This window comes from Gopherus flavomarginatus, chromosome 1 (genome assembly GCF_025201925.1).
Source record: "Gopherus flavomarginatus isolate rGopFla2 chromosome 1, rGopFla2.mat.asm, whole genome shotgun sequence".
Classification (NCBI taxonomy): Eukaryota; Metazoa; Chordata; order Testudines; family Testudinidae; genus Gopherus; species Gopherus flavomarginatus.
The window spans coordinates 236,621,285-236,646,733 of NC_066617.1; the positions used below are offsets into that span (position 1 = coordinate 236,621,285).

A 25,449-nucleotide genomic window follows, 5' to 3' on the forward strand; every position below is an offset into this window, starting at 1 on the left:
TAGATCTTGGGCCAGCAGACTGTAGGCTATAATTTGGGCCTGCAGCTCATCATCTTGCTCAATACTGAGGGACATGACATATCACTGAAGGCTGCTAACTCATCATCACCTGCTCGAACATGAAAACGCACTTATTCAGCATGCAGAAGTCACATTAATACACACAGCTTCAAGGTTTTCATTTTACATCCTGAAAATATTAGGCGGGGGAAGGGACTTGAAACATGGATTTAAAAACAGATGTTTGGCTTCTAGCTTATATAAATGTATAGCATCTCTGCAGATGTTTAAATAACATACCATTACAAAAGCAACCGCCAGACAACAAAACAAAACAGTCATAGCTAAGGCATCATTGAAAAAGCAATATTCAATCTTTTGAGCATCAGCCATATTAAAGAGTCAAGACAGCTTTCCTAACCTTTTAACAAATAAGACTGTAGTGTGAAAATCAAGGAGTTCATCAAACAAAGGTTGGCTGAATGGACAATATCTCACGTTATAATCCCTTTTAGAACAGTCTTGAAATTAAACTGCATGTTTTAAAAAAGAAGAAAAAAATTCTCTCCTAGTTTCTTGTACTTCTCCAGCAACATTTTATAAAATCAACAAGGAAATGGAGATGTTATACAGTGTATGCTTTTGAAGTATAACTCTCACAACAGGAAAACTGAATGAAGCTGCACACAAGTCAGGGTTCCAATGACATCGTAAATCACTTGAGTTTTGCTTTTATGGTTACCAGATGTCATCAGATCTCTTTGATGTCTGTGTACAGTATTACATAGTCGTCTTGTATCTCTCTATATTTCAGACATACACAGAGAAGATCTCCATTAAACAAAGGCATGTTTCAAAGGTTAGCTATTTAAACGGTCATGTTACGTGGAGTCAATTTGGCCCCTCTTCTAAGGTTCAGAAACCCACATTAAGGAGCTAAATGCCAAGAAACTGGACCACCCCCGCTCTGATGACTGCATGCAGACTGTTGAGGCAGTTGGGGAGGGGGAGAGCAGAGATAGAATGTGCTCCGCAAATGGTACATATGATATGATGGGGACAATGCGAATTTGTAATCAACTGAAACCAGACACACTGTCACAATACTGAATAAACTGGGAGAGAAAAGTTGTTGAATCTGTGTGCTTAGCTACATAGTGACACTCTGGAAAATCAATCCTAATTAACTAAGGGCTTGTCTACATCAGAAAGTTGCAGCGCTGGTGAGGGAGTTACAGCGCTGCAACTTAGGAGGTGTACACATCTGCAGGGCACCACCAGCGCTGCAACTCCCTGTTTGCAGCGCTGGCCGTACTCCCGTTTTGTCTCGGGTGTAGAGGATCCAGCGCTGGTGATCCAGCGCTGGTAATCAAGTATAGACACTTACCAGCGCTTTTCTTGACCTCCGTGGAATAAGCAGGTATCCCAGCATACCTGAGGAAGCCTCTGGTAATCAAGCTGGTCTCCTTCCCCGGTTTGCTCTCGCGTTCCCCGAACCCCGAGCAAGCAGGTCTCCTTCCCCGCGGTTTGCAGGGTGGTTCCGGGAACGCGAGAGCAAACCGGGGAAGGAGACCAGCTTCGCCGCGGTTTGCTCTCGCGTTCCGCGAACCACCCAGCAAACCTCAGGGAAGGAGACCTGCTTGCTCGGCGGTTCGGGGAACGCGAGAGCAAACCGGGGAAGGAGACCAGCTTCGCCGCGGTTTGCTCTCGCGTTCCCCGAGCAAGCAGGTCTCCTTCCCTGCGGTTTGCTGGGTGGTTCGGGGAACGCGAGAGCAAACCGGGGAAGGAGACCAGCTTCGCCGCGGTTTGCTCTCGCGTTCCCCGAACAAGCAGGTCTCCTTCCCTGCGGTTTGCAGGGTGGTTCGTGGAACGCGAGAGCAAACCGCGGCGAAGCTGGTCTCCTTTCCCGGTTTGCTCTCGCGTTCCCCGAACCCGAGCAAGCAGGTCTCCTTCCCTGCGGTTTGCAGGGGGGTTCGGGGAACGCGAGAGCAAACCGCGGCGAAGCTGGTCTCCTTTCCCGGTTTGCTCTCGCGTTCCCCGAAACCCCTTGAAGCCGCCCAACAGCGCTGCAGTGTGGCCACATCTAACACCACTTGCAGCGCTGGTTGCTGTAAGTGTGGCCACTCTGCAGCGCTGGCCCTATACAGCTGTACTAATACAGCTGTAACAACCAGCGCTGCAAAATTTTAGATGTAGACATGGCCTAAAGGTGTGAATTTAAAGTGGATTAGTTAAACTGCATTAAACCCCTGTGGACATACTCGTAAGTAGCCTTAATTTGGTATAGCTTAATTGAAATAAAACTAAACCAAATTAAGGCCACTTAAATTCTGAATGAGGCCATGTCTACATTACAAAATTAAGCCGACCTAACTTGCATCAGCATACAGCTGCCACAGTAACTACATTGCATGTGCATGACTATAGTTTGCTCCTTGTATCAGTGGTGCACGTCCTCACCACTCATGAGGTGGAGTTCAGAAGTCGGCACAGCAGGACATTTATATCGTCAGGAGCAAAATTTAAGTGTAGACACTTCTATAGTTAGGTCGACATAAAGCTGCCTTGCACCAGCCTGACTCTGTAGTGTAAACCAGACTTGAGAGTGTCCACACAGGGTTTAAGGCACTTTAACTAAACCACTTAAAATTCACACTTTTCATTAATTTGATTAGTTTTCCTGAGTGTCCCTGTGTAGACAAGTGCTGTGTCTCCATGTGTATTATTTCCCATAAACTGGATTTAATTTTCATCATTGCAGTAATTCCACATTATTCCATAAATTATTATTAATTTGTTATCTTGTACTAACAAGGAATTGGGACCAAGTTGTGTTAATTCCTACACAGACACATAGCAAGAGATTGTGGACCCTCTGAGGTAGTGACTATCCCTAAAGAAGTAAGAATAATCAAATGGCAGGAGAGGGGGAATATAATGCCACACACTAGTTCCTTTCTGCCTCCCCTTCTCCCAGTTGAACTGGCTTGTCATCTGTGAGTGACATATTCCAATTCATTACGCTGCTATTATTGTTTGCTTCCAGAAAACGGACCCATGGGAATGTTGCCCGACTCTTAATTTGTTTTTGCCATATTGTGGAAAGAGGAGAAAAGGTAAACAATCAAAATATGTGTAATTTATACATACATTATATACCTTTCAAAAAACACAGCAGGTCTACACGGCAGCTCCTTAATATAGCCATTATTAGTTAGCTGATGTCTTGTAGGAATCATGGAAGAACTGGGCCTTGAAAAAGGATTTGATGGAGGACAAGATAATGGGCTTAGAATGAATGCAATGGAAACAGAATTTAAAAAAAACCCCTAAAAACGTTAATGCATATTGCCTAATTCACACCAAAAATATATCTGTCTGACAATTGCACAAAATTCATGTTCTAGGCATTTTGCTTCATTCGCAGAAAGTTAGATAAACATGAATTTTCCTCTGAATTGGTTATACATTTTCCATTGAATATGGTACTTCTTAAAACAGTTTTTATATGTGATATTAAAGGGATCGGGTATGTCAATTAGCTGTTGCCTTTTTAATAAACACAATTCTGTTCTTTGTCTGTAACTGTCCACGTTGCAAGCTTTTGGGGGAAAAGATCTTGCCATCTTAAATTGCCTGTAATACACCTCGCAAACTTTCGGAACAGCAGCAATGCATTTCCAAAACACAGACACAATTGTGGGAGAGAGTTATGTTGCCATGGCAATCTAAGTGAGAATTCCCTCTCTTCTGTGGATTTAGGTCTCAACTGAAATGTGAGGTAAGGATTTTTACTTATAAACCTACAAATGAGGTACTTTTGAGTATTATCTGTCCTAGCTGGTCTAGCAATCATAAATTCAAGTAGCTGACATAAATTAAGATCACCTTTCTCTTTCTGACTCCTTTAACTCTGTAAATAGCTGTCTTGTGTGACTTACTATCTTACACTACAACAGCTATTGTGCATTGTGCTGCACTTGGATGGGCGTGCAGGATGACAACTTCTCCTTGGAAGCAGTAGCTTCTGTGGCATCACAGGCCAGCCCTGCCATTGTGGGGATCCTGGTTAGAGCTGGCTGAATTATTTGTTTAGTTTAGTTCTTGTTTCTGTTTGTGAGCTCCTCCAGAGCAGGCTAAATTTATTTACCACAATTAAAATAGCTTATAAAAACAAGTTTTAGCCTCTAGGTTTTTTGCAAACTGTTCATTTTAATTATTCACAACATGTGATTTGCCACCTCAGCACTGTTACTGCTCCCTGACTGAATGACATGGAGAACAAGGAATTATGACCACAAAACTGTGCATCGTTTCTACAGAATATTTTTGTGACAGACCAAATCCCAGGTGTTTGGAGAATGACCGCTCTTCATACAAACATTTGGGAATAAAAACCCATTCTCACAAATGTTTATATAACTCATACTAACAAAGTGGTTCTTCATATGGAGATTTGTGTGGCTGTTCCTGCTTTTGCACAGTGATCCTAGTCCTTTAGCTGAAACAGTAAAGGCTGATGCTTTTAGATCCAGAAGTCCTGGGTTCATCCTATACAGACCACCTGGATTTGTTACATTTGTTAATAATGGGGGAGGGGGAATGAACTCTGTCAAACTGAGCAGCCACTTGGAATATAAATGAGTATTTGCCACAGTCTTCTAGTTGGGTTTAACCAGCTCTAATCATAGTTAAGATAACCAAGATTTAAAAATATTATTTATTGAGACCATACTTTTTCACTGAACCCCCATCCCATTTCTTCCTTCCTCTTCCCCCAAGTAGCATATTTATTCCCTTAAAAGCTATTTGATAGGTAGAGCAGAAAGAGCAGAGTTACAAAATGGTTTTAAAATAACTCTGGTTTTAAAATGGCTCTGGTTTGCATGTTCCTGGCAATTTGGGGATTCTGAGTGTATGAATATTTTTTTAAAGCAGCATAAGCACTGGCACCAAGACTGTGAATTTAACTGTTGTAAAAAATTGTGCAAGAGTGGAATGTGTATTAGGAAGTTGGCTAGTACCACAGGCTGCAGAAAAAAAATATCTGGGTATGAGGGGGTAAAAGAGCCGTCTTTATTTCCATAAATAGGGCTATGTGCAAATCTCACGAAGGATTTAGATGTATCAAGTAGAGGCATTCTGTAGAATTACAAGTGAATCGAAAGAAAGTGGCATTCAGAAGGACAAGACATCCCACACAGTCCCATCTGCAGCTTAACTGTGTCCCCATCCCCTGAGTAACTCCAAAGCTGCCAGCACAAACGTCTGCGGAGCCTGCCAAGGGCCCAGATGCAACTTCTGGAAAAATATCTTCCACAGTTTGACATCTGGGTCTTGGGAGTTACATCTCAGAGGAAGGAAGGGAAGGAAGAATGGTGTGATGTGATGCTTAGAAATAAATAAGAGTCTTGCTACCACAAATGGGGTGAGGGGGAGGCACTGAAAGAATAACTAATTAGAAGCATACAAAAATGAGGATGAAAATAAATATTTTGAAGGGTTACTGGGTAGGGAGGTGAAAAGCAGGTATATCAACTATTTATTTGCAAAGTACAAGCCAGGGCTTGTAATCAGAATTGGCCAAAAAAGTGATTTTTCAGTTTGTTGGCAGTTCCCATTTTTATTTTTAAAAAGTCAGTTTAGTTTGAACTGGAAATTCCAAAAATGCCAGTGAATTGAAAAAGCCCATTTGAAGGTTAAACAAAACCTGTCCTTTGACCCAAGACGTTTTGCTTCCAGGTATTTTTAAAGCACTAGATTCACAAAACAGCTGGAGAAGGCATGCCCAGTGGTTAGGACACTCACTTGGGATGGGGGAGACTAGGGTTGGAATTTCTGCTCTGGAGAAGGGACTTGAGGCCAGGTCTTCCCTCTCCCAAGGCAGTGCCCTCCCAGGCTATTGTGGAGTGAATCTCTCTTCATCTGCCCTGGTGAAGCTGTTCCACTGGAGCAGGTCTTTGAAGTCAGATGTTCCCCAGAAGAGTGACCGAACTGCCAGCCGATAGTCATTCGCTCTTTTTCCCTGACCCAGTCATATGTTGCATTATCAATGACATTTACTAGCAGAACTGTAGCTTTTATTTTGATTAAATCTCTATTTATCACAGGGCAATTATGGAGGCATTGAATATACTTTCCTTCCAGAGCTGAGTATGAGTAAATTGGTGGCATCACAAGAGGAACCCTGATATCTCTAAGAGATTATTTACATAGGTTAATATCATTCTGCTGCCTTGAGCCACTGCATGTGTTCTGTTTTAATGCAGACAGTTTAAAGGTGGGCACATATCCTAAACCGCATCTTGTTTATTATTCACAGCAGACTCCGATTTTTTTCCAAGTTGAGCTTTTTTCATTTTGGGTATTATGTCCTAGAGTGCCTCTCTCTTTTTCAGCAGCGCCTGCTTATTTTTGATGGCTTATCTTAGTGATTACATAAAGGACTTAACAAGGACACACATTAGCAATGTAAAATAACAACTGCAGTCAAAATATATTTTTAGAAAATCAGCTGAACAATAGGGCCTGCACATTTGTATTAAGATTAGGGTTACTGAACTATTAAAATGATTTCCAGAACCCTGGGAAATGGGTCCTGTATTACAAGTTCTTTCATAGTCCCTGGGAAATATAAAGAAAGGATCCTACACTGTAGTTTATGTCAGCTGCCAAAATTACAGTGTGCATGGTTGCCTATTAAGTTTTGTAGAAGCAATTATTCACAAATATTAAAAGTTACACCCTTTTCCTTGGATATCTGACCTGCTCAGCATCTGCCAAGAATTCAGAGTGAAACTCTGCAACCCCAAATTATTTTATGATGTGCCAAAGAATGCTTTGGGCAGGGATTGTCTTTGTGAAGCAGGAAAATATGTTGGAAAAGATTAATAAAACTTGGAAATGATCTTTTGATGAGCAGTCTTTGGCTTTTACCATTTAAATCTATTTGAGAAATATGATACAGGGAGGAGGCAGGACAAGGAAAATGGAAAGAGGTTTTTTTGTTTTGTTTTAAAAAATAAAGCTTGAAATAATTCTATCTTTTAATCACGCTATATAAATTAGCCTGACAGTCTGTAATTAAATGTCAACACTGATCTGGCATTTTAATGTAACTATTTATGCAAATCAGCAAGATTTGCAATCTTCTCCGACGGCCACTCCAAAGAAATCATCCACATTAATATCATCATCATCTTCCAGACCTGTCCTCTGAACCAGAGGTCAAAGGAGAGGATGTGTATCATTTCAAGACTCATTTTTAGGCAAGGGAGATCATATTTAGCAGGTTTTGCTCTAAGCTGTGTTCTTCCGTCAGTTACAATAACCACCTGCAAGCAGCAGTGAAAAGGACATTGCTGTTGACACTCACTAATGAACAAGCAAGGCTTTCAACACTCAGATGGTTTCTACAGATGGTCACCATAGACTTTTCAGTTCCCAAGATAGCAAGGTCAGATCTACACCACAAACATTTGCTGGCATAGCAGAGGTGTGGTGAGGTGTGACTTGTGACCAACACAGTTGTGCCAGCAAAAGCCCCTGCTATAGATGTAGTTATACTAGCAAAACTGTGGCCAAGATAGCTGGAATCAGATATACTGGCAAATGTGCATTACTGCAAGTGTGAGCTTCATCCACCTTGCTGGTATAATATACCTATGCTGGCAAAACCTTTCAAGGGCAGGCCTGATCTAAAACTTTTTCCCAAAATTGATACTGCAATTCCCCCCCACGCCTATGATATTCAGTAAACCCTTTTATTTATTCAGCAAGTCCTTCTAAAATGTCTCACGTCAATAATTTATTCAATACAGCACAATAGATACATCTTTATTACAGACTAATAATGTACAAAGTCTAATTTAAAAACGTCTATAAACTTGCTTGGAATTATGGGTCAAAAAGCACATCTGAAAAAGAGTACAATCGTTTGTGTTCTTCTGTCTTAAAAATGACCACACATGCTCAGATCTGACACTCTATGCCAAGGCACAGGCCAAAGAGAATTTAAAACAGCCACGTTTGTAAATCTGTGAAATGATTCAGAAGGAAATACTAGGTAGGGCTTTGCGAATGGCAGAAGAACAGGATACTCAGTGTATTTCTTTTCCTTTACCAGAACTTGCTAAATTCTGAATTGCTTTCCTTACACTACATTTTAATATGCCTTCCTGATGCAAAATGAATAAGAGTGAAAGACATGCAGTGGGACAAGTTTTCAAAATTTGCATAACATGTATTTACTCATATGGGCACTTGTGCATAAGAAATAAATATTTGGGAACATAAGTAACACAGTTTACATACATAATGTTGATTATTTTTCAATTATTAACATACAAAATACCATGGGTATACAGTTGATTAGTTTCCTCTGAAAACTGAACCAGAACAAGGAATGACCAAACTGTTACGCTTCTGTATCTACAGACAAAAAAATTGTCCTTTGTTTTGTTAAATGTGGGGTTTGGATTTCATAACAGGACTATTGATATACTGCCTCCCTATGTTGGCCTAGAAAAAAATGCACACTGTGACCATGATTCTCACATTATTTCTTGTGACATAAAGGTGTTGTCAGCATAAAAGCCAAATTGCTTTTTATCTACAAGAGGTTGGCAAAATGCATTAGAGAAAAATTGCATGTTTAGACCAAACCCTTTCACATCTGGATCCAAACTTGACTTTAATCTGGATCCAAACTTGACTTTGATCATAAGTGAAATGAGCTTGACTTCTAATCGCACTTCTGGATCTTTTAAATGTATTTCATATTTTCAGAGTGAATAAAGACGGTGGCAAGCAGAGTGAGGAATTATGGATAGTAATAAAGTTCTAAACTGAGAAATAATGTTTATTTCCCATTAGTTAAATAAATAAGCTATAAGTTGGAATGAAAATACATCTGTAAGGGCTATATGATGTGCTATGAGACACTAGAACATCAACATTTATCAGGCAGTGTAATGAAGAACTCTTCATTCAAAAGGGCCATCAACTGAAAAAATCACATTTCTGTCTGAAAAATTTGCACTGCTACTATTACAAGTAATGTCCAAGATTATTATATTTGAAAAAAAAAAGTTGAAAGTCTTTCATTTTTAACTATGTACTTTTGACAATACTTTGAATACAGCCAGTTTCATGGTCCCCAATGTACTGTACAGCCAGTTTCCCTTAGTTTTAAAAAAGATAATAGAAGCAAAGGAGCAGGAGAGGGGAAGGCTTCTTAATGTTTTCAGATGAGTTAAAAAAAGACTATATAAAGCATAATCTAACAGAAAATATTTCTTTTTAATTAGCCGATTTATAAAAATCCACTTGACAGTTTCTCTTTAAATAATCAGGTCAGTTATTGAGAGACGTACCTATTTGAACTAATGCTGATTTTGTTCAATTTCTCAAGCATTGTTTTCGAATATTGCAGATACAACATCTGTACTAAGAACACTAAGGGCTCTGTGCATCTGAAATAACCCCTGGAAGTTCACAAATCTTGGCTCTACATCGAGCCGCCTATTCATCAGAAATTTGGCTCATCTGCAGAAGCAATTCTCTTTTCACTGAGTGGGTTGGGCCACTGGAAAATGAGACATCGTGTAAATAAGCCTGTTCGCCCACAGACCAGCTCGCTGCTAAATCACAACAACTAAAAATTGACTTCATATTGCCATGAAGGCTAGTTTTAACACTTGAAAAGTTGGATTCACCATCTCATTCTTGTTGTCCAGATACTCAGAATAAGCAACTAACTCCTGGCCACGCTCCACCCGTATCTAGTTCTGCACCCTTATCTCACGCTTTGATCAAATAAAATAGAAGCTATTCAACGTTTTTGCAGTGCCTTCAACCAGAGGACTTCAGCGTGCTTTATAAATATTAATGAACAAAACCTCAACACCCCATGCGAGGCAGGGTAAGTATTATTACCCTCAGTTTACAGGAGGGGAAACTGAGGCACAGAGCAGTTTAGTTCTGGTCTAAACACAGTTTTTGTACTGATATAGCTGTCAGTTAGAGGTGTATTGTTTTACCAAAATAATAAACACAGCATAACCCCTAGTGTGGGCACAGATATACTGGTTTATTATATAATTATCTATTGGCATTACTGCAGTGCCAAGGAGACCTAGTCATGGACCATAAATAGGTTACGCATTGTACAGCACAAAACAAAAAGATGGAATAAGCTATATAAGCACATTTATATTGGTATAACTGAGCCCATGCTAGGGAGTTTGTACTGCTGTAATTATACTGGCAAAGTTAAAATGGTATTACTTTTGTGTGTAGACAAGGTTTAAGTGACAGAAAACAATATGTAATTAAGTTCTTTTCTACTGAGCTCTCTTGTCCTTTTTGCTGTAATTTGGAGGCTTCAAAAGACGTGACTAGTACATGTTGAAATGTAGCAGCTGATGTGAGCTTTGTACATGCACCAGGTAAATTCAGCAGCACTTGAGTGATATTGTTTAAAAGCATATTTACAGAGAGGCTCTTTAAAAGGTCTGTGAAGATAATCATCATCATCAGACTTCATAAATATGAGAACAGTGCAATATTTTTGTTGTCACAGTGGTCCAGTACATTGACTGACTTATGCTTCTTTATAATAAATTATTCTTCAAGGTGTGTACTTTAATAATTTTGTCAAAACCCACACACTCAATATTTCCTGTTCAACTTGCAGCACAGTCTTCCTGATTTGCAAAGGATGAGGCAGGTAACTATGAAGCAAATGTAGCTGACCTACATACACCAATATTTTTTATTATTATTCTATGCTATGCTTCATCTGAACTATTTTGAGTAAATATGCACTTTTCATAAAAAATACAAACTCTGTGGTATACACAGTAGTCCACAGCACTCTAAATGCTATAAATATGTGCCTAAACATACAGAAAAAAATGTATGTTCTTTTATTTGAGAAACCGTATGTGGTCATGCAATTTAAGATTGTGTCATATGATATAAACTCAAAGGGGACAGAGTATTAATCTACCTTTAAGTATTTCCTAACTTTCAAGATCTTAGCTGTTCAACCATAACATTTAATTTTTGCATAAAATGTAAAAGTTTTAAAAAAATTAAAAGATTAAAAAAAAGAAGTACTTCCCTCTCCAAGGCTTTGAAGTTCTGCTGGCTTTCAAGAAATTGTAAGGAGCACATAGATATTGTTTTCACCTCTTAGCTCAGAGAGCCTGAACTATTTAAACTGACAACATTAGAACTCCCTGTTCCATTAACTTTATGAGATCTGTTAAGAAAATATTCCCATGCACCTTAGGAACTCCATAGGCGGAAGTGTGCCCCTCTAGTTCACCTTAGAAGGTTTACAGGAAGGAGCCCTTCTCCCACATATACAAGTTTAAACTAGCAAAGAATCCTGTGGCACCTTATAGACTAACAGACGTTTTGGAGCATGAGCTTTCGTGGGTGAATACCCACTTCTTCAGATGCATGTGGTGGAAATATCCAGGGGCAGGTATATATATGCTAGCAAGCAAGCTAGAGATAACAAGGTCAGTTCAATCAGGGAGGATGAGGCCCTGTTCTAATAGTTGAGGTGTGAAAACCAAGAGAGGAGAAACTGGTTCTGTAGTTGGCAAGCCATTCACAGTCTTTGTTCAGTCCTGAGCTGATGGTGTCAAATTTGCAGATGAACTGAAGCTCAGCAGTTTCTCTTTGAAGTCGGGTCCTGAAGTTTTTTTGCTGCAGGATGGCCACCTTAAGGTCTGCTATAGTGTGGCCAGGGAGGTTGAAGTGCTCTCCTACAGGTTTTTGTATATTGCCATTCCTAATGTCTGATTTGTGTCCATTTATCCTTTTCCGTAGAGACTGTCCAGTTTGGCCGATGTACATAGCAGAGGGGCATTGCTGGCATATGATGGCGTATATTACATTGGTGGATGTGCAGGTGAATGAACCAGTGATGGTGTGGCTGATCTGGTTAGGTCCTGTGATGGTGTCGCTGGTGTAGATATGCGGGCAGAGTTGGCATCATGCTCCAAAACGTCTGTTAGTCTATAAGGTGCCACAGGATTCTTTGCTGCTTTTACAGATCCAGACTAACACGGCTACCCCTCTGAAGTTTAAACTAATAACAGGGCCTTGCGGTTTCTATAGTTCTGCAAAATCTCCTTTTATTGCATAACTTTTGCCTCAGTCTAAGCTTTAAATAACAGAGAAATTCCTAGCCCTTAAAAAAAAAAAATCTCTATCTAACATGAGCCAAACACACAACACCACATTGCTGTTTTCTTGAGTTTCCAAACAGAAAATTTAAAACAGCTATAAGACACAAGCTGCCCAATCCACCTTCGTTGAGGAGGAGCGAATAACTATTCTGAAGCTGAATGGTAAATATTCAAAGATCAGCACCTAACAATTTCACTGCTGATCATTTTAGCAAAATCATCCAGTGAATGTTTCTATCCCACCATCAAGCTGGATGCCGTGGCAGATACTGATTGCACTCTGAAGAGTCTGGTATCAACCTTTGGGCAGACAAAGCATGGAAAACTTCAGGTCGAAAGGGAAAAGTTTCAGAAAGCTATGAGTGTAAGAATCGAAACCGTTATGTGACCTTAACTATGACAGTCACTGCCAGGCAGCTGCTATGATTTTTGTTTGTTTTTTAAGCAGTATAAGCCAGAGATAGATAGGGAGGTAATTTTAGGGCAGTGAAATCATATTGCGGAACAAACTGAAGTGAAGGAACATCAGAAAAGAGCCTTAGAAGCCAGAAAAGGATCACAAATCAATAAATAAAAATTATTAATTTTGAAATAGTTTTAAGAAATTGTAAGTGACAAGTGGCTGGGCTGTAGGGACAAAAAATTTTGCTGCATTTGTGCCAGGTATGGATTTGTCACTCATATCTGAAAGCCTGTTTCAGTTTAGAGTATTTAGATTAAACATGAGAAGCAGAATTAAGGCAAGTTTCAGATATATCAACGCACCTGGATTTTCAATTTCTACTTCTCACCATTCAGTTTGTCACTGGAATTCTTTTAATCACAACACATGTCTCTCATTGCATTGTTCTGATGTCCTTTCTGGAATGTAAATAATCATATGTTCTGTTTTGGGCAGTCATGGCAGCATGTGGGAACTCTATATTCTGGATTCTAAGTGGTTGTGTGGTATTGCAACTCATTCATTCTGGAAGAAACTAATAGCAAGTCTCTGTAACTTCAGTAAGCAAGGTCAACATTTTCACACATGGGCATATAAAGTGAAACCCTTAAATTAGTATTTAGGCACCTAAACATAAAGTGACCACATTTTCTGAGGTCCTGAGTACTCACAAATCCCAGTGAACTCAACCAGGTCTAGTGATGCTCAGACCCTTTGAAAATCAGGTGCCTAAATATGGATTTAGAAGCTTGGAGTTCTGAAAATTTTGGCCTGAGCTTTTTATTCCCATGTGCAGTTCTTAGAAGTATTTTCTAATGGTTAGGGGGAGAATAATACACACACAGTGCTACACTTGGGGAAAAAGTGTGGAAGCACTAGAAATCTACTGGGTACCTGGAGGGGAGCAGAGCTGTAGTTAAATATTTTTGGAATCTGTGTGACACAGAGCTTAAGCAGACACTGTCCATTCTGGGAAACACGGGGTACCTATAAACATTACAAAAACACAGGGATTCCATGAAAAGCTTAAGACAAATATTTGAGGGACCTATTAAAAATTGTTTTCTGGTAAAGACAAGTAACATGTAACAATACTATTATGCCACTGATGAACCGTCTCACAGATTCAACATTGATAGGACAGCCCCAGAGAAGCACTTTATGCTCTATATTTTTAGAAGCCCTCCTTTCAAATACGAAATGAAATGTCAAAATGTGATTTCCTGGGAAATTTTACAGGTCACAGAAGTTTATTTCTTATTTTTTGGTAAACCTACTATCAAATGCCTGTTATATATTTAAGGCATCTTGTGCAGTGGTTCCCAAACTTGTTCCACTGGTTTGTTTACCTGCTGCATCTGCAGGTTCGCCTGATCGCGGTTCCCAGTGGCCGCAGTTCTCTGCTCCAGGCCAATGGGAGCTTCTGGAAACAGTGTGGGCTGAGAGACGCACTGGCCGCCACTTCCAGCAGCTCCCATTGGCCTGGAGCAGTGAACTGCGGCCACTAGGAACCGCGATTGGCCGAACCTGCAGACACAGCAGGTAAACATACTGGCCCGGGCAGCCAGGGGCTTTCCCTGCACAAGTGGTAGAACAAGTTTGGGAACCACTGATCTAGTGCATTGGAGGGTTGACACTGTAATTGTAGGGTCAATAAGACCTATATGTTTTTCATATTTATAAGCGAAGAAATAAATAGCATAGCATCTCAAGATACAGCCTTTCATATCCATTCACAGAGCCAAGGTTACTATCCAGGTTCTCATAATTTCATATCTCAGTTACTGAAACAACCTTTTTTCTGGCCTTGCCCCACTCATATCTGTTCAGAATGTTGTTGCAACGATCAGTCTCCTAGAACATTGCTTTGACCATGGCTACCCCTTCTCTACAGCATCAAACAAAAGCTACTTGTCTTCACTGCCAAGACCCTACATGGCCTATCCCCACCCTATCTATTATCTCTCATTCACTATCACAACGTCGACTCCCACCTCTGATTGGCCAACAGTGACAGCCTACATCACCGACTTGTTAATTTTCAAGCAAGCACACCTTTGTGTTTTCTCTCATGTTGCCCCTCATGCTTGGAAGGTGCTCCCCATAAACATCCGCATAACTAACTCATTACCCTACTTCAAAATCCTCCTTTGCCATGATGTCTACAAAATCCTGATAATGATTAGACCACATGCGTGTTCATATTACTGCCAATCATGCTGACCAATATTGTCTCATTGTTTCCTTGTATTCCCTCATCTGTCTAGGTCCATCTGTTGTCTCTTCTTTTTATACTAAGATGATAAGCTCTTTGGGGCAAGGACGGTCTTCTGTTCTGTGTTTGTACAACACTTAACACAATGAGATTATGGTCCTCGAGCTCCTTGACAGTTTGATAGTACAAAGTATAAATTATAAACAATAATAATCTACAGAATGGACTCATTTTGCATATATTTGCTAATCCACCAGGCCAAAGGATTGATTGTTGCAATTATGGTTACTACAAATGGGAGGGTTATGGGAAAAAGAAGGAGTTTCAGGATTAATCACCCTACCTGGAATTCCATGGGGTGAGGTAGAGAAGTAGATTCATAGATTCGATGGTCAGATGAGACCCATTATGATCATCTAGTCTAACCTGCTGCATAACATATCCCATAACCCTCACTCAATAATATTTGTACCAAGACCATAACTTCTGTTTGAGCTACTGCATATCTTTTAGAAAGATATCCAGTCTTGATTTAAAGATTTCAAGTGATACAGAATATACCACGTTCCTAGGTAAATTATTGCAATGGTTAATTACCCTCACTATTAAAAATGTGTACTTTACTTCTAGTCTGAATTTCTCTAGCTTCACTATGCCTGTTTCTGCTACATCAGTGGTTTTCAGTACTTGTGAGCCCTTTCACATAGCAAGCCTCTGAGTGTGATCCCCCCTTATACATGAAAAACATGTTTTTAACATGTTATAACAGCATTATAAATGTTGGAGGCAAAGCAGGGTTTGGGGTGGAGGCTGACATAATAACTTCCAGACCCCCTGAAGTGTCCTGACCCCCAGTATGAGAATCCCTGTGCTAGATCGAAGTGTGTCTATTATCAGAAATCTCTTCCCCATGTAAATATTTGTAGGCAGTGATCACCTTTCTCTTGGATCAAGACTGAGCTTGGATCTTAAACTTCTCACTATTAGGAATGTTTTCCAGATCTCATATTGTTTTTGTAGCTCTTTTAAACCCTTTGTAATTTTTCAATTTTTCTTTTTAAGTCTGGACATCAGAATGGAACATAATATTTTAGTAATGCCACTATATGCCACTAATGCCATATACAGTGGTAATATCCCCTCCCTTCTCTTATTTGAGCTCCCCCTGCTTATCCATCCAATAATTATGTTCTCTTTCTTAGCTACAGCATCACACTAGGAGCTCACGTTCCATTAGTGATCTCCCTTGCCCCCTATATTCTTTTCAGTGTCACTGTATTCCAGAATACAGTCCCCGTCTTTGAAGCATGAACACCTACATTCTTTGTTTCAGATGTATAATCTTGAATTTGTCTGTATTAAAATACCTTTTGTTTACATGAGCCCACCTTACCAAGTGATCCAGATCAGTGTGTATAACTGACTTGACCACATCCTTATTTATCACTTCACTAATTTTCAGGTCATCTGCAAATTTTATCTTTTCTTCCAGATCATTGATAAAGATCTTAAACAACATTGATCCAAGAACAGATCCCTATAGAACTTAAGCCGAAAAATTCCGATTGCATGAATATTCTGTATGTACAACTACTTTTTGAACTTTAATTAGTTAATTAGTTTTTAAAATATCTAGCATGGGATACACTGATTTTCTATAGTGCTAATATTTTATCAGAATCTCATGTGGGAGTAAGTCAAATGCCTTACAGAAGTCAAAATATATTATGTCAGCGTAGTTACTGTTGTCGACCAAATTTGTGATCACATCAAAAATTATATCAATTTTTTTTACAAGACCTGTTGTCCATAAAACCATGTTGACTGGCACTAGTTATGATTCCATGTCCCTTATCAGCCTTTCCATGAGTTTACCAGTATCAATTTGAGACTAAATAATCTATAGTTATCTGGATCATCCCATTTACCCTTCTAAAAAACTGGAACAAGATTCACTTTTTTCCATTCCTTTGGAACTTTCCCAGTAATCTAAAATTTGTTAAAAATTAACAATAATGGTTAAGAGAGATCTTCAATCAATTCTTTTAATTCTCTTGGGTATAAGCTTTCCGGTCTAGTAAGGTATTACGCAAGAGAAAGTAACCTTTGAGGTTTATTGATGAATTTTTCAACTTTAAAAGGCTTGAACTTCCTGCATAATCATGTCATTAGAGTATTTTCATGAGGAAGTGCACAGTACCCACAGGTACCTTTGCCGTGACAATGTTTGAATTAACCTCAAGCGACCTGCTGCCTCACAGCTGTGAAATATTTGTAACGATCTAGGAATATTCCGGCTTTGTATGGCTTTGCCTACTTGTCTTGTGCATGTTTCCTTTTTGTCATCTCTCCCTACTCACACAAATTTCAAAGGCAAAAGCTTAGAATTCTCGAAAGAGAACATTAAAGGAGAAAAAAGGAACATTGAGCACCTGTTTTCTTTTTAAATGACTCTGATGTTGCTATTTGATCTATATTCTTGACGTTTTGTGAGCTGGGTGGATGCTCACATTCCAATATACAATATCATCGATGGAAATCTAGAAAATCCCTGGGTTTGCAGACTCCATGAACTGTAGATGACAACTCACACTATATTACAAAAACCCACAGGATATCAAATTTACAATCATTAGAAACTCTTGTTTAGACATTTTTAATTTACTATCTTGTCTTTCTATATTGTTTACAGTAGAAGGTGGTACAGCATCTTACATCTTTATTTGTGTTACAAAAAATACAAATTTCAAATTCCATAAAGGAAAAGAGCATAAGCATGGCTCAGAAACAGGGCCAGCTCTGGGCACCAGCGTCCCAAACATGTGCTTGGGGTGGCACTTTTCAAGGGGCGGCACTCTTGCTTTTTTTTTTTTTTTTTTTTTTTTTTTTTTTTTTTTTTGCTTGGGGCGGCAAAATACCTAGAGCCGGCACTGCTCAGAAAGTCAATACCGATTGTATAGTACATGTTTCTTAAAAAACTAGATCTGCTGGCACAGGATTACTTATAGTTCCCTTTTACCGTACAACATTATACCTGTACACAACTGGATCAGATACTACTACTAGGACCACGCATAGTATCCAAGCTCAAATGTGTTTGGTTTGAGTTAGTTTTTGCTTTAAATTATTGGTGCCAACTTCTGTTCTCAACTATATAATTTATATATGGAGTAAATCCAGTGATGTCAGTGGAGTTACTCAGTATTTACTCTCATGCATAATAAAGTTAGGGAAATATAGCTTTCTGTGTCAAATAAGAGCTGCATGTGAAGTAGAAACAATGTTTTCCCCCTGCAAACGGCTAAAAAATACTGGAAAACAGTTGAGGAAAAACATCCAGAAGAGCCTTATTCCACCATCATTTCGACCTTGCCATTCATCAGGAGGTCCATAAAATTTCCTTTTGAATCATTTCCCAGCATCAGTGTGAGTGTTGACGGCGGGCAGGAATGCAAAGACTGCCATCTTTGGTTTTTGCTGTCCCGTAGGGGAAAACTATTGCACAACACTGATGTGGAATCATTTACATTAAAAAAAATATAACAATGCAAATATACAACAGAATGTCAATTCAAGGATTCTAGGGTATGGCTGCTTTCAGAATAGCAGCCGTGTTAGTCTATATCCACAAAAAGAACAGGAGTACTTGTGGCACCTTGGAGACTAACAAATGTATTTGACTGCATGCATCCAATGAAGTGGGCTGTAGCCCATGAAAGCTTATGGTCAAATACATTTGTTAGTCTCTAAGGTGCCACAAGTACTCCTGTTCTTTTTAAGGTATGTCTGTATCCTCCATGCACCCTTTTTAGATGTTCAAAAGCCTTTTAGAGTGAAACTCCAATCAGCCTGTTTTTCAAAATAAAGTTTTAGATCAAATTTTATTTTTCTCAGCCCTTGCTTTCCATCACCAGATCACAGACAGCAGCCATGTCGTGTTCTAAAGAGCAGGATGATTAGAGGGGAAACAGACAGTGAGTGCTGTGCAGATGGAAGAAAGAAGGCCGGTGCTGGCCTCTCAGAGGGCCTATTATGCATAGAACTTTCAATAAGCTTCAATGGAATACACGCTGGGACAACTAGCAGGAGCACCCTGATCTCTCTGAACAGTGATCCAGATTTGAGTTTCCACTCCAAATAGCTGCTGAGATTTTGATTTCATCTGCCTGTTCTAATGGGGCCAGAAAGTTATTTCCTAGCGCTGGTTAAAAAAAAAAAGGGACTTTTGCTAAAATTCATGTTCTTTTTAATTTTGAAATTCAAAATTTTTCAACTAGCTGTAGTTATCTCTAACCAGGTGCAGAGACCAAATCTAGGCCCTGTTGGGACAGTGGGTGTCAGTTCCTGGACAAGGCACTTGCCCTACACATCAGCAAAGCAGCATTCCTATCGGCTGCTGTTAGCTAGGAAGTGGAAGCCGGCTGGGAAAAAGAAAATGGATCCTCTAAAATTAAACATCAATTTGAAAATATTTTTTAAAAGCACAGATTACAGTTTTACTCTAACAGACCCTCCTATGTTTGGAAAGAGAGTGGTCAGAAGAGCAGAGGGAAGGAAAGACAAAGAGAATTCCGCTTGCACCATTAGATTCACAGTGACATTGATTACACACAAAAATCAGGTATTTACACACACAAATAGCCATTTAGAAATGTACTTATCTGCAGCCCAATGAAAAGCTTATTTGCAGAAAATCTCACTTCATTTGACAAGTATCTGACTGATATATTCTTAAGTGGCTAAAAAGCCCCAAGGGATTAAGTAATTGTGCTTTGTGCATATGCTGCCAAAAATAACTTTGGCTAGTACGACATAATTCAACTAGACATTTGTTAACATAATGCTATTTATTTTCTTGTTTTGCCTAATTACAATATTTACTTTTGCACCTTTGTATGTCTGCCCTATTATCATGGGGAATGGTTTCAAAGACATGTGGTTTTGTGCAGGGAGTATTTAGCCTGGGTTTTCCATTCTCTAACGCTCAATGCAATTTTGTTGACACAACACAATGCAATAAATTGGTTTTCTTCTCTCTCTCTCCATCTGTGACCTGTGTTCCGATGAAAGACAAGTAATTTACCTGACTCCTGGAGATAGCGATACACCAAGAAATTCACTTCGTCACTGGTTATGCTCATCTTAGCCCCACCTCAATATGATGAGGTTTACAAGAAGTGTGATCCACGCTCTGTTCAAAGGGGGGAAGAAAACAAGAGAGTTTTTGTTCTATTTTGATTTACTATATTATTTGCTACCAGAACTGAGGCACATTATTTAACGGGACACAGTTAATATTGTAAAGGCTAAAGTATTTACATTTATTACAGTTGTGATTCAACCTGTATGCGAGAGATGCAAAGAGAGTGTTGTAAATATTGAAAGCACTTTAGCTTTTCTACAGTTCTCTTGGATACCCTCTTCAGTGTACGAGTACACTCTGATCTGCACTACGGGCAATTACAGTCAATGCATAGTATGCCACACCACACTTAATCTTTTCCAGCCAATACTTTACAGTCTGGTCCTCTGCCTAGTGATTTATCCACATGAGAAACAGACAGTAACCTCAAAAGAACAGCACAATGTTACTCAGAGAACTTAAATAAAATAGCAGTAAAATTACAAGCAACTCAAAAAAAATAGCAAATGTATATTTATAGGGAATAATGCAGAACACTTTGCGCAGAACAATGTACATGCACACATCTCTGCATAATAAAAAGTTGTAATGTCTCAAGTATTCGGTGGTTCACAAAGCACAAGAGTCAAGCTTGGATGATTTACTAAAATAACCATAACCTTTAAAAAGAAAGACAGTTTTGCGTGACTAGTTTGGATATACTTTGTGATAAAAAAAAAAGAAGTCAAATGCTATATAATAAGATTTTATTTTGTATTTGATGTTCTCTCTCTAAATCTCGATGACAATTTTTTTTTTGTTCTGGTTTAGTTGGTTCAGAAAATTCACCATAACAGCTTTAAGTACTTTAAGTGAGCCATACAGCTCTGACATCCACACCAAACACATAACCACTATGTAAAGGTTTGGAAGTAAGACCATGCTTACACATTATAAATGAAGAATTTTGTAGGAGTCTGCTGTTTGTTTTAATTTCTCAAACGTCTCTTCTTGGCAGGCAGGATGATCTTTGTTCACTGAAAACCTCTTCAGTAATTCCTGTTGCCTAGAGTAGCACCTGCTACTGTAGGCAGTGCTGATCAACGACAAGTTTCCCCCACTGATGATCTAAACCAGCAGGTCGTTCATGGCTGTAACAGATGTCTTTGCATATTTATGTAAATAGAATTCTTCAGAACTTCATTATGCCTTTTATTCCCCTTCCCTGTTCTATTTCAGCAATGGCTCAGATGCTGTATTTCCACCACAACCAATACCTTGGATAATTTAGCAGAAGTTCTTCTCAAGAATTGAGTTCTATATTACAGACGTTTGCATCTCATGCAAAAGAGAAAATACATAGCACATTCTCCTCCTCCTATGATTTTGTGATTAAAGCACTGGACTAGGATTTGGGACATCTAGGTTCAGTTTCCGTTCTGCTACAATCTCCCTGCGTGTCCCTGGGAAAGTCACTTGGTCTCCTTATACCTCAAGTTCTTCATCTATGAAGTAGGGGTAAAACTTCCCTATCCACATCAATGTTGAGAGAATAAATTCATCACTATATGCGAGGAGGTAGGATACTAAGGTGATGGAAATCAAAGCAGACAGATAAATCTACTTTTGTGAACTACAGCACTTTGCATTTAATGGCAAAAATGCGCATTAAGAGAGCACTTTTTATAAATCCCTATAAAGAGCCTATTTAAAAACGGAAACCATTAAATACAACTTTACTGCTGTCTACTAGAGTAAATAGTATTTGAATAATTCTGAATAATTCACCAAGCATCCCTTTTGTATAATACTCTCAAAACAATCAAAGCCCCCAAAGACATTAGTGACGCCTGTTAAAGCCATTTTTATCTCCATCTATTTGACTACATTTAAACAAATATTCCTATCACAGCTGTTCATTCCTACAGCAGTGATAACAATAGGGTAAGAAACTGTGACAGCGCCGGTTTTTAAAAAAAAAAAACCCACCAACCCTTTTTTTTAGTATCTTAAAAATAGCACTTTCATTTCCTTGGTGGTAGGAAAGATGGTAAAGTTAAAACCTCTTACAAAAATTCAGTTTCAGTGATGACGTACATTGTGCTGCTGTGAGCATTATTAATAATATCTCAAGAAATTACAAGTGCTGCTCCTGGGATGCATCTTATTAGGTTGAGTTATTAGTATCATAATCTTTCCTCATACAGAGGTTCTTTTTTTTCTTTTTTTCCAGACAACACCTTTGTTAAATGAATTAAAAGCCAGAGGAAATCAGTCTGACTGCAAAATAAATAGTTTGGCAACTACAGAGAGAGCCTCCATAGCAGCTACCTTTCTTCCTTTTGTATCAGAATTCCAAACACACTAAGGAGCTGGATTTATAATGCATTTTGCCTGAAGTCAGTGAACAGGAATTATTTTGACATATGTGTCAGATCATATCTTTATACACATTGTTACCATCCCATAAATAACCACATGATCCCCGTTCATGCATTTAAGCCCCCGCCCCTCCCCTCCCCCCCCCCCCCCCCGCAGCTGCCAATGCAGCAATAAGATACACAAGCACAGGGCTCCATCCATTCAGACTATGGAAAAGACAGTCAGGAGGAGAGGAACATAATTGTCTCTTTTGTAGCTCTAAGTCTGATTCAGGAACAAAGAAATAAAACAAAACAAACAAAAATCTCTCACGCACAGTCCATCTTTAAAATACTGAGAAAATCTCCACTTGAAAGCTGGGGTGGAGTAGGGTGTGTGTGTAGTAACCAAATGTTCTCCCCTCATTAATGGTGATCAATATTGTCTAGATTAATATTCCTTCTCTCTCCTTTTTTTAAGTAGCGCTCAGAGACAACATTAATGTGCTTATGGGGCTGTTTCACATTTAAACAAAAGTGATAACATTTGAGTTCGCTGTAACATAATTAAGTTCACAACACACAACAACACGCAGATGGTCAAAACACATCCAAGCTCTTTTTTACCTGAAACACCTTTTCTCATAACCAGTTACATGTTATGGAGGGTCTGATTAGCTTCAACTATACGCAGAAAAAAATGAGTCCCGATCCTGCACATACACATGCGTGGGCTTAAAATTAAGCACATAAGTAGCACTGATAAAGTCAACAGGACTAGTCATATACTTAAAATTAACCTACAGTATTGTTGACCCCTTGTCAGATCAGGGACTTACCTTGCATTATCAACAGGCATTTAACTACCTTCAGTTATTTAAATTATAGAACTTAAAAGGGTGGTTATCACTTTTTTTCTTTTAAAGTGAGAGTTGGGGTAAACAAAATATCAGGTTTGGGCCTTTTCTTTTCTCTCTTTTTCTCTCTGCTTTTTTAATCCTTAATTTGTTTTTTACTCTTTTGTAGGATGCTGGAGGGCTGCACCCTTGCTCAGGGATATGACCAGGAAGCTCCAGAGGGCAGCAGAGGCTGCCTGAAGAGAAGATTTGGGATTTGCATCTAGAAGCAGTCAGCAGCCTGTTAAGGGGGATGAAAGTAGGAGAAGCTAATCCTCCCTCCCCTTCAAAATATCCACAGTGATATTTACCTACATTGCCTCAAGCAGAAGAGAGTTGAGCCAGCAGGTGAGGAAGACTCACTAATATGGCCCCCTTCTATTTCCTCTTCCCTCCCTGCTGGTGGCTAATCACAGAGCCAAAAGTAGACAAGCTGGGCTGGCACCTGCATGACTCACTGAGGAAGTATGGCAGTTCCAAGGTGCTTTGAATGCAAGCTGAACACAGGCTCTTCCTTCTCATTCCATACCCCTCTGTCTCTCATTAAGTGAGGTTATACTATTTATCTAGTTATCTAGAGCTGGTTGGGCAATGGCATTTTTCTGCATGAAAACTTTCAGTGACACAACATATTTTTTCATTTTCTAAATCTTCCAAGGACCATTTCAGATTTTCAACACAAATCTGAATACAAAAGAATTTCAGCCAAACATCAAAATACTTTCATTTGGAAACACTGCCTTAGTGCCTCATGGAGTCGAAGTTCAGGGGCATCCTGCTCCCATTCTCCCCTATAGGTTAGGTTCCCTGGTCAAGCGACACCTCCCATGATGCACCACTGCCAACACCACCCATGATGCTCCTCATCAGGAGGGGAGTGAGTGCATCATGGGAAACAGTCTGGCCAGGAAGCCAATCCCATAGAAGAGAACAAGATCTGAAAAAAATAAAAATAAAATAAAACTGATGCATCATATTCTAATAAAAATATTTTGGTTTTCTGGTGTTTGGTATTTTCGATGAAAAGCAACATTTCCTATGGAAAGCAGCCACTTTCCATGAAAAAATTAGTCAAACCCCCAAATTTTCTGTTGAAAACGTTCTGCTGAAACTATTTTTCAACTAGGCCTACTATCTATTTCTAGGCTCTGTAACCAGAATGTCTAAACACAATAGTCACTGATTAAGAATCAGCATCTTCCTCACTGAGAGAACGGCAACTGTTTTTGTCTCGTACTCTTGTGTTTTTGCTCCTTGTCTATCTTTCATTCCAGATTTCTTCTCTTGAATTGGACGCTTTATCTTGTTCCAGTCCCGGGATGCCAGAAGCTTTGGAGGGCAGGTAGTCTCGTTTTTTCATCTCCCCCTTGCCTTGTAAGCGGCTGCTGATTCAGGCAGATATAATTTAAGCCACCTTTTCTTTTTAAGTAGCTTCTGATAATAGACCAAGTCTGCTGATGACCAGGGGTCAAATTGGGAGAAGAAAAAAGAATGGTGATATACTCTTTTCAAGCAACACTCAGGTGAGTTGCCAAAACGAGGTACCCTTCATAGTAAATTGTTCATAATATAGACCAGTGATCCCCAACCTTTTCCTGGCAGTGGGCGCCAGATGACGAGCCACCGAGGACTGTGGCTGGCGGACAAGCAACTGCTGAAAAGTGGCAACATCAAGAGGTGTCACGGCCAAAATGCCGCCGAAAATCAGCGGCATTTCAGCAGCAACGCCTCTTGGTGATGCTGCTTTTTGGCGGCATTTCGGTAGATGCTTGTTCACTGCCCAGTATGCAGGTGCACATAGATGCCTCAGTAGGCACCATGGCGCCCGTGGACACCGTATTTGGGACCGCTGATATAGACCATTGATGCTCTCTGAACTCCACTAGGCTCCCTTTAGGAGGCTGAAATATGCCCATGGCCTCTGCTGAGCTTCTTGGACTTGGTTTCTTCTTGACTGGGAAAAAGGAATGAATGGTGGCATCTCCCACATGCCACCTACTTGTGGCACCAAAATGAGATGTCATTCACAGTAAAATCTGGAGTTCTCTGACGCTCCCTTCTTTTTTCCCTCTGTGAGCAATTAAACAGATAACTACACTGATAATTAAATCATCATCGTTGGCCATGTAAGTTAACGCCTCAGTGATATGAACGAAGGAGGTCAAACCTGTCAGAGCTATTGTTCCAGGCTCTCTATTGGTTACACTC

General features: G+C 39.5%; 1 protein-coding gene across 11 annotated transcripts in view; it reads right to left on the minus strand.

Annotated features, from left to right (window-relative positions):
- The window catches only part of TBL1X (transducin beta like 1 X-linked), a 268,281-nt gene that overhangs the window by 39,080 nt on the left and 203,752 nt on the right, over window positions 1-25,449 (minus strand). For 10 of the 11 annotated variants that reach the window (XM_050964097.1, XM_050964061.1, XM_050964088.1 and 7 more), the window contains one exon: window positions 19,947-20,054. In XM_050964097.1, the coding sequence (XP_050820054.1) occupies window positions 19,947-20,004 (58 nt within the window). In that variant the 5' untranslated portion in view covers window positions 20,005-20,054. Of the gene's footprint in view, window positions 1-3,159; window positions 3,253-19,946; window positions 20,055-25,449 lie in introns of those variants that run through there. The other variant, XM_050964113.1, reaches the window with a different exon arrangement.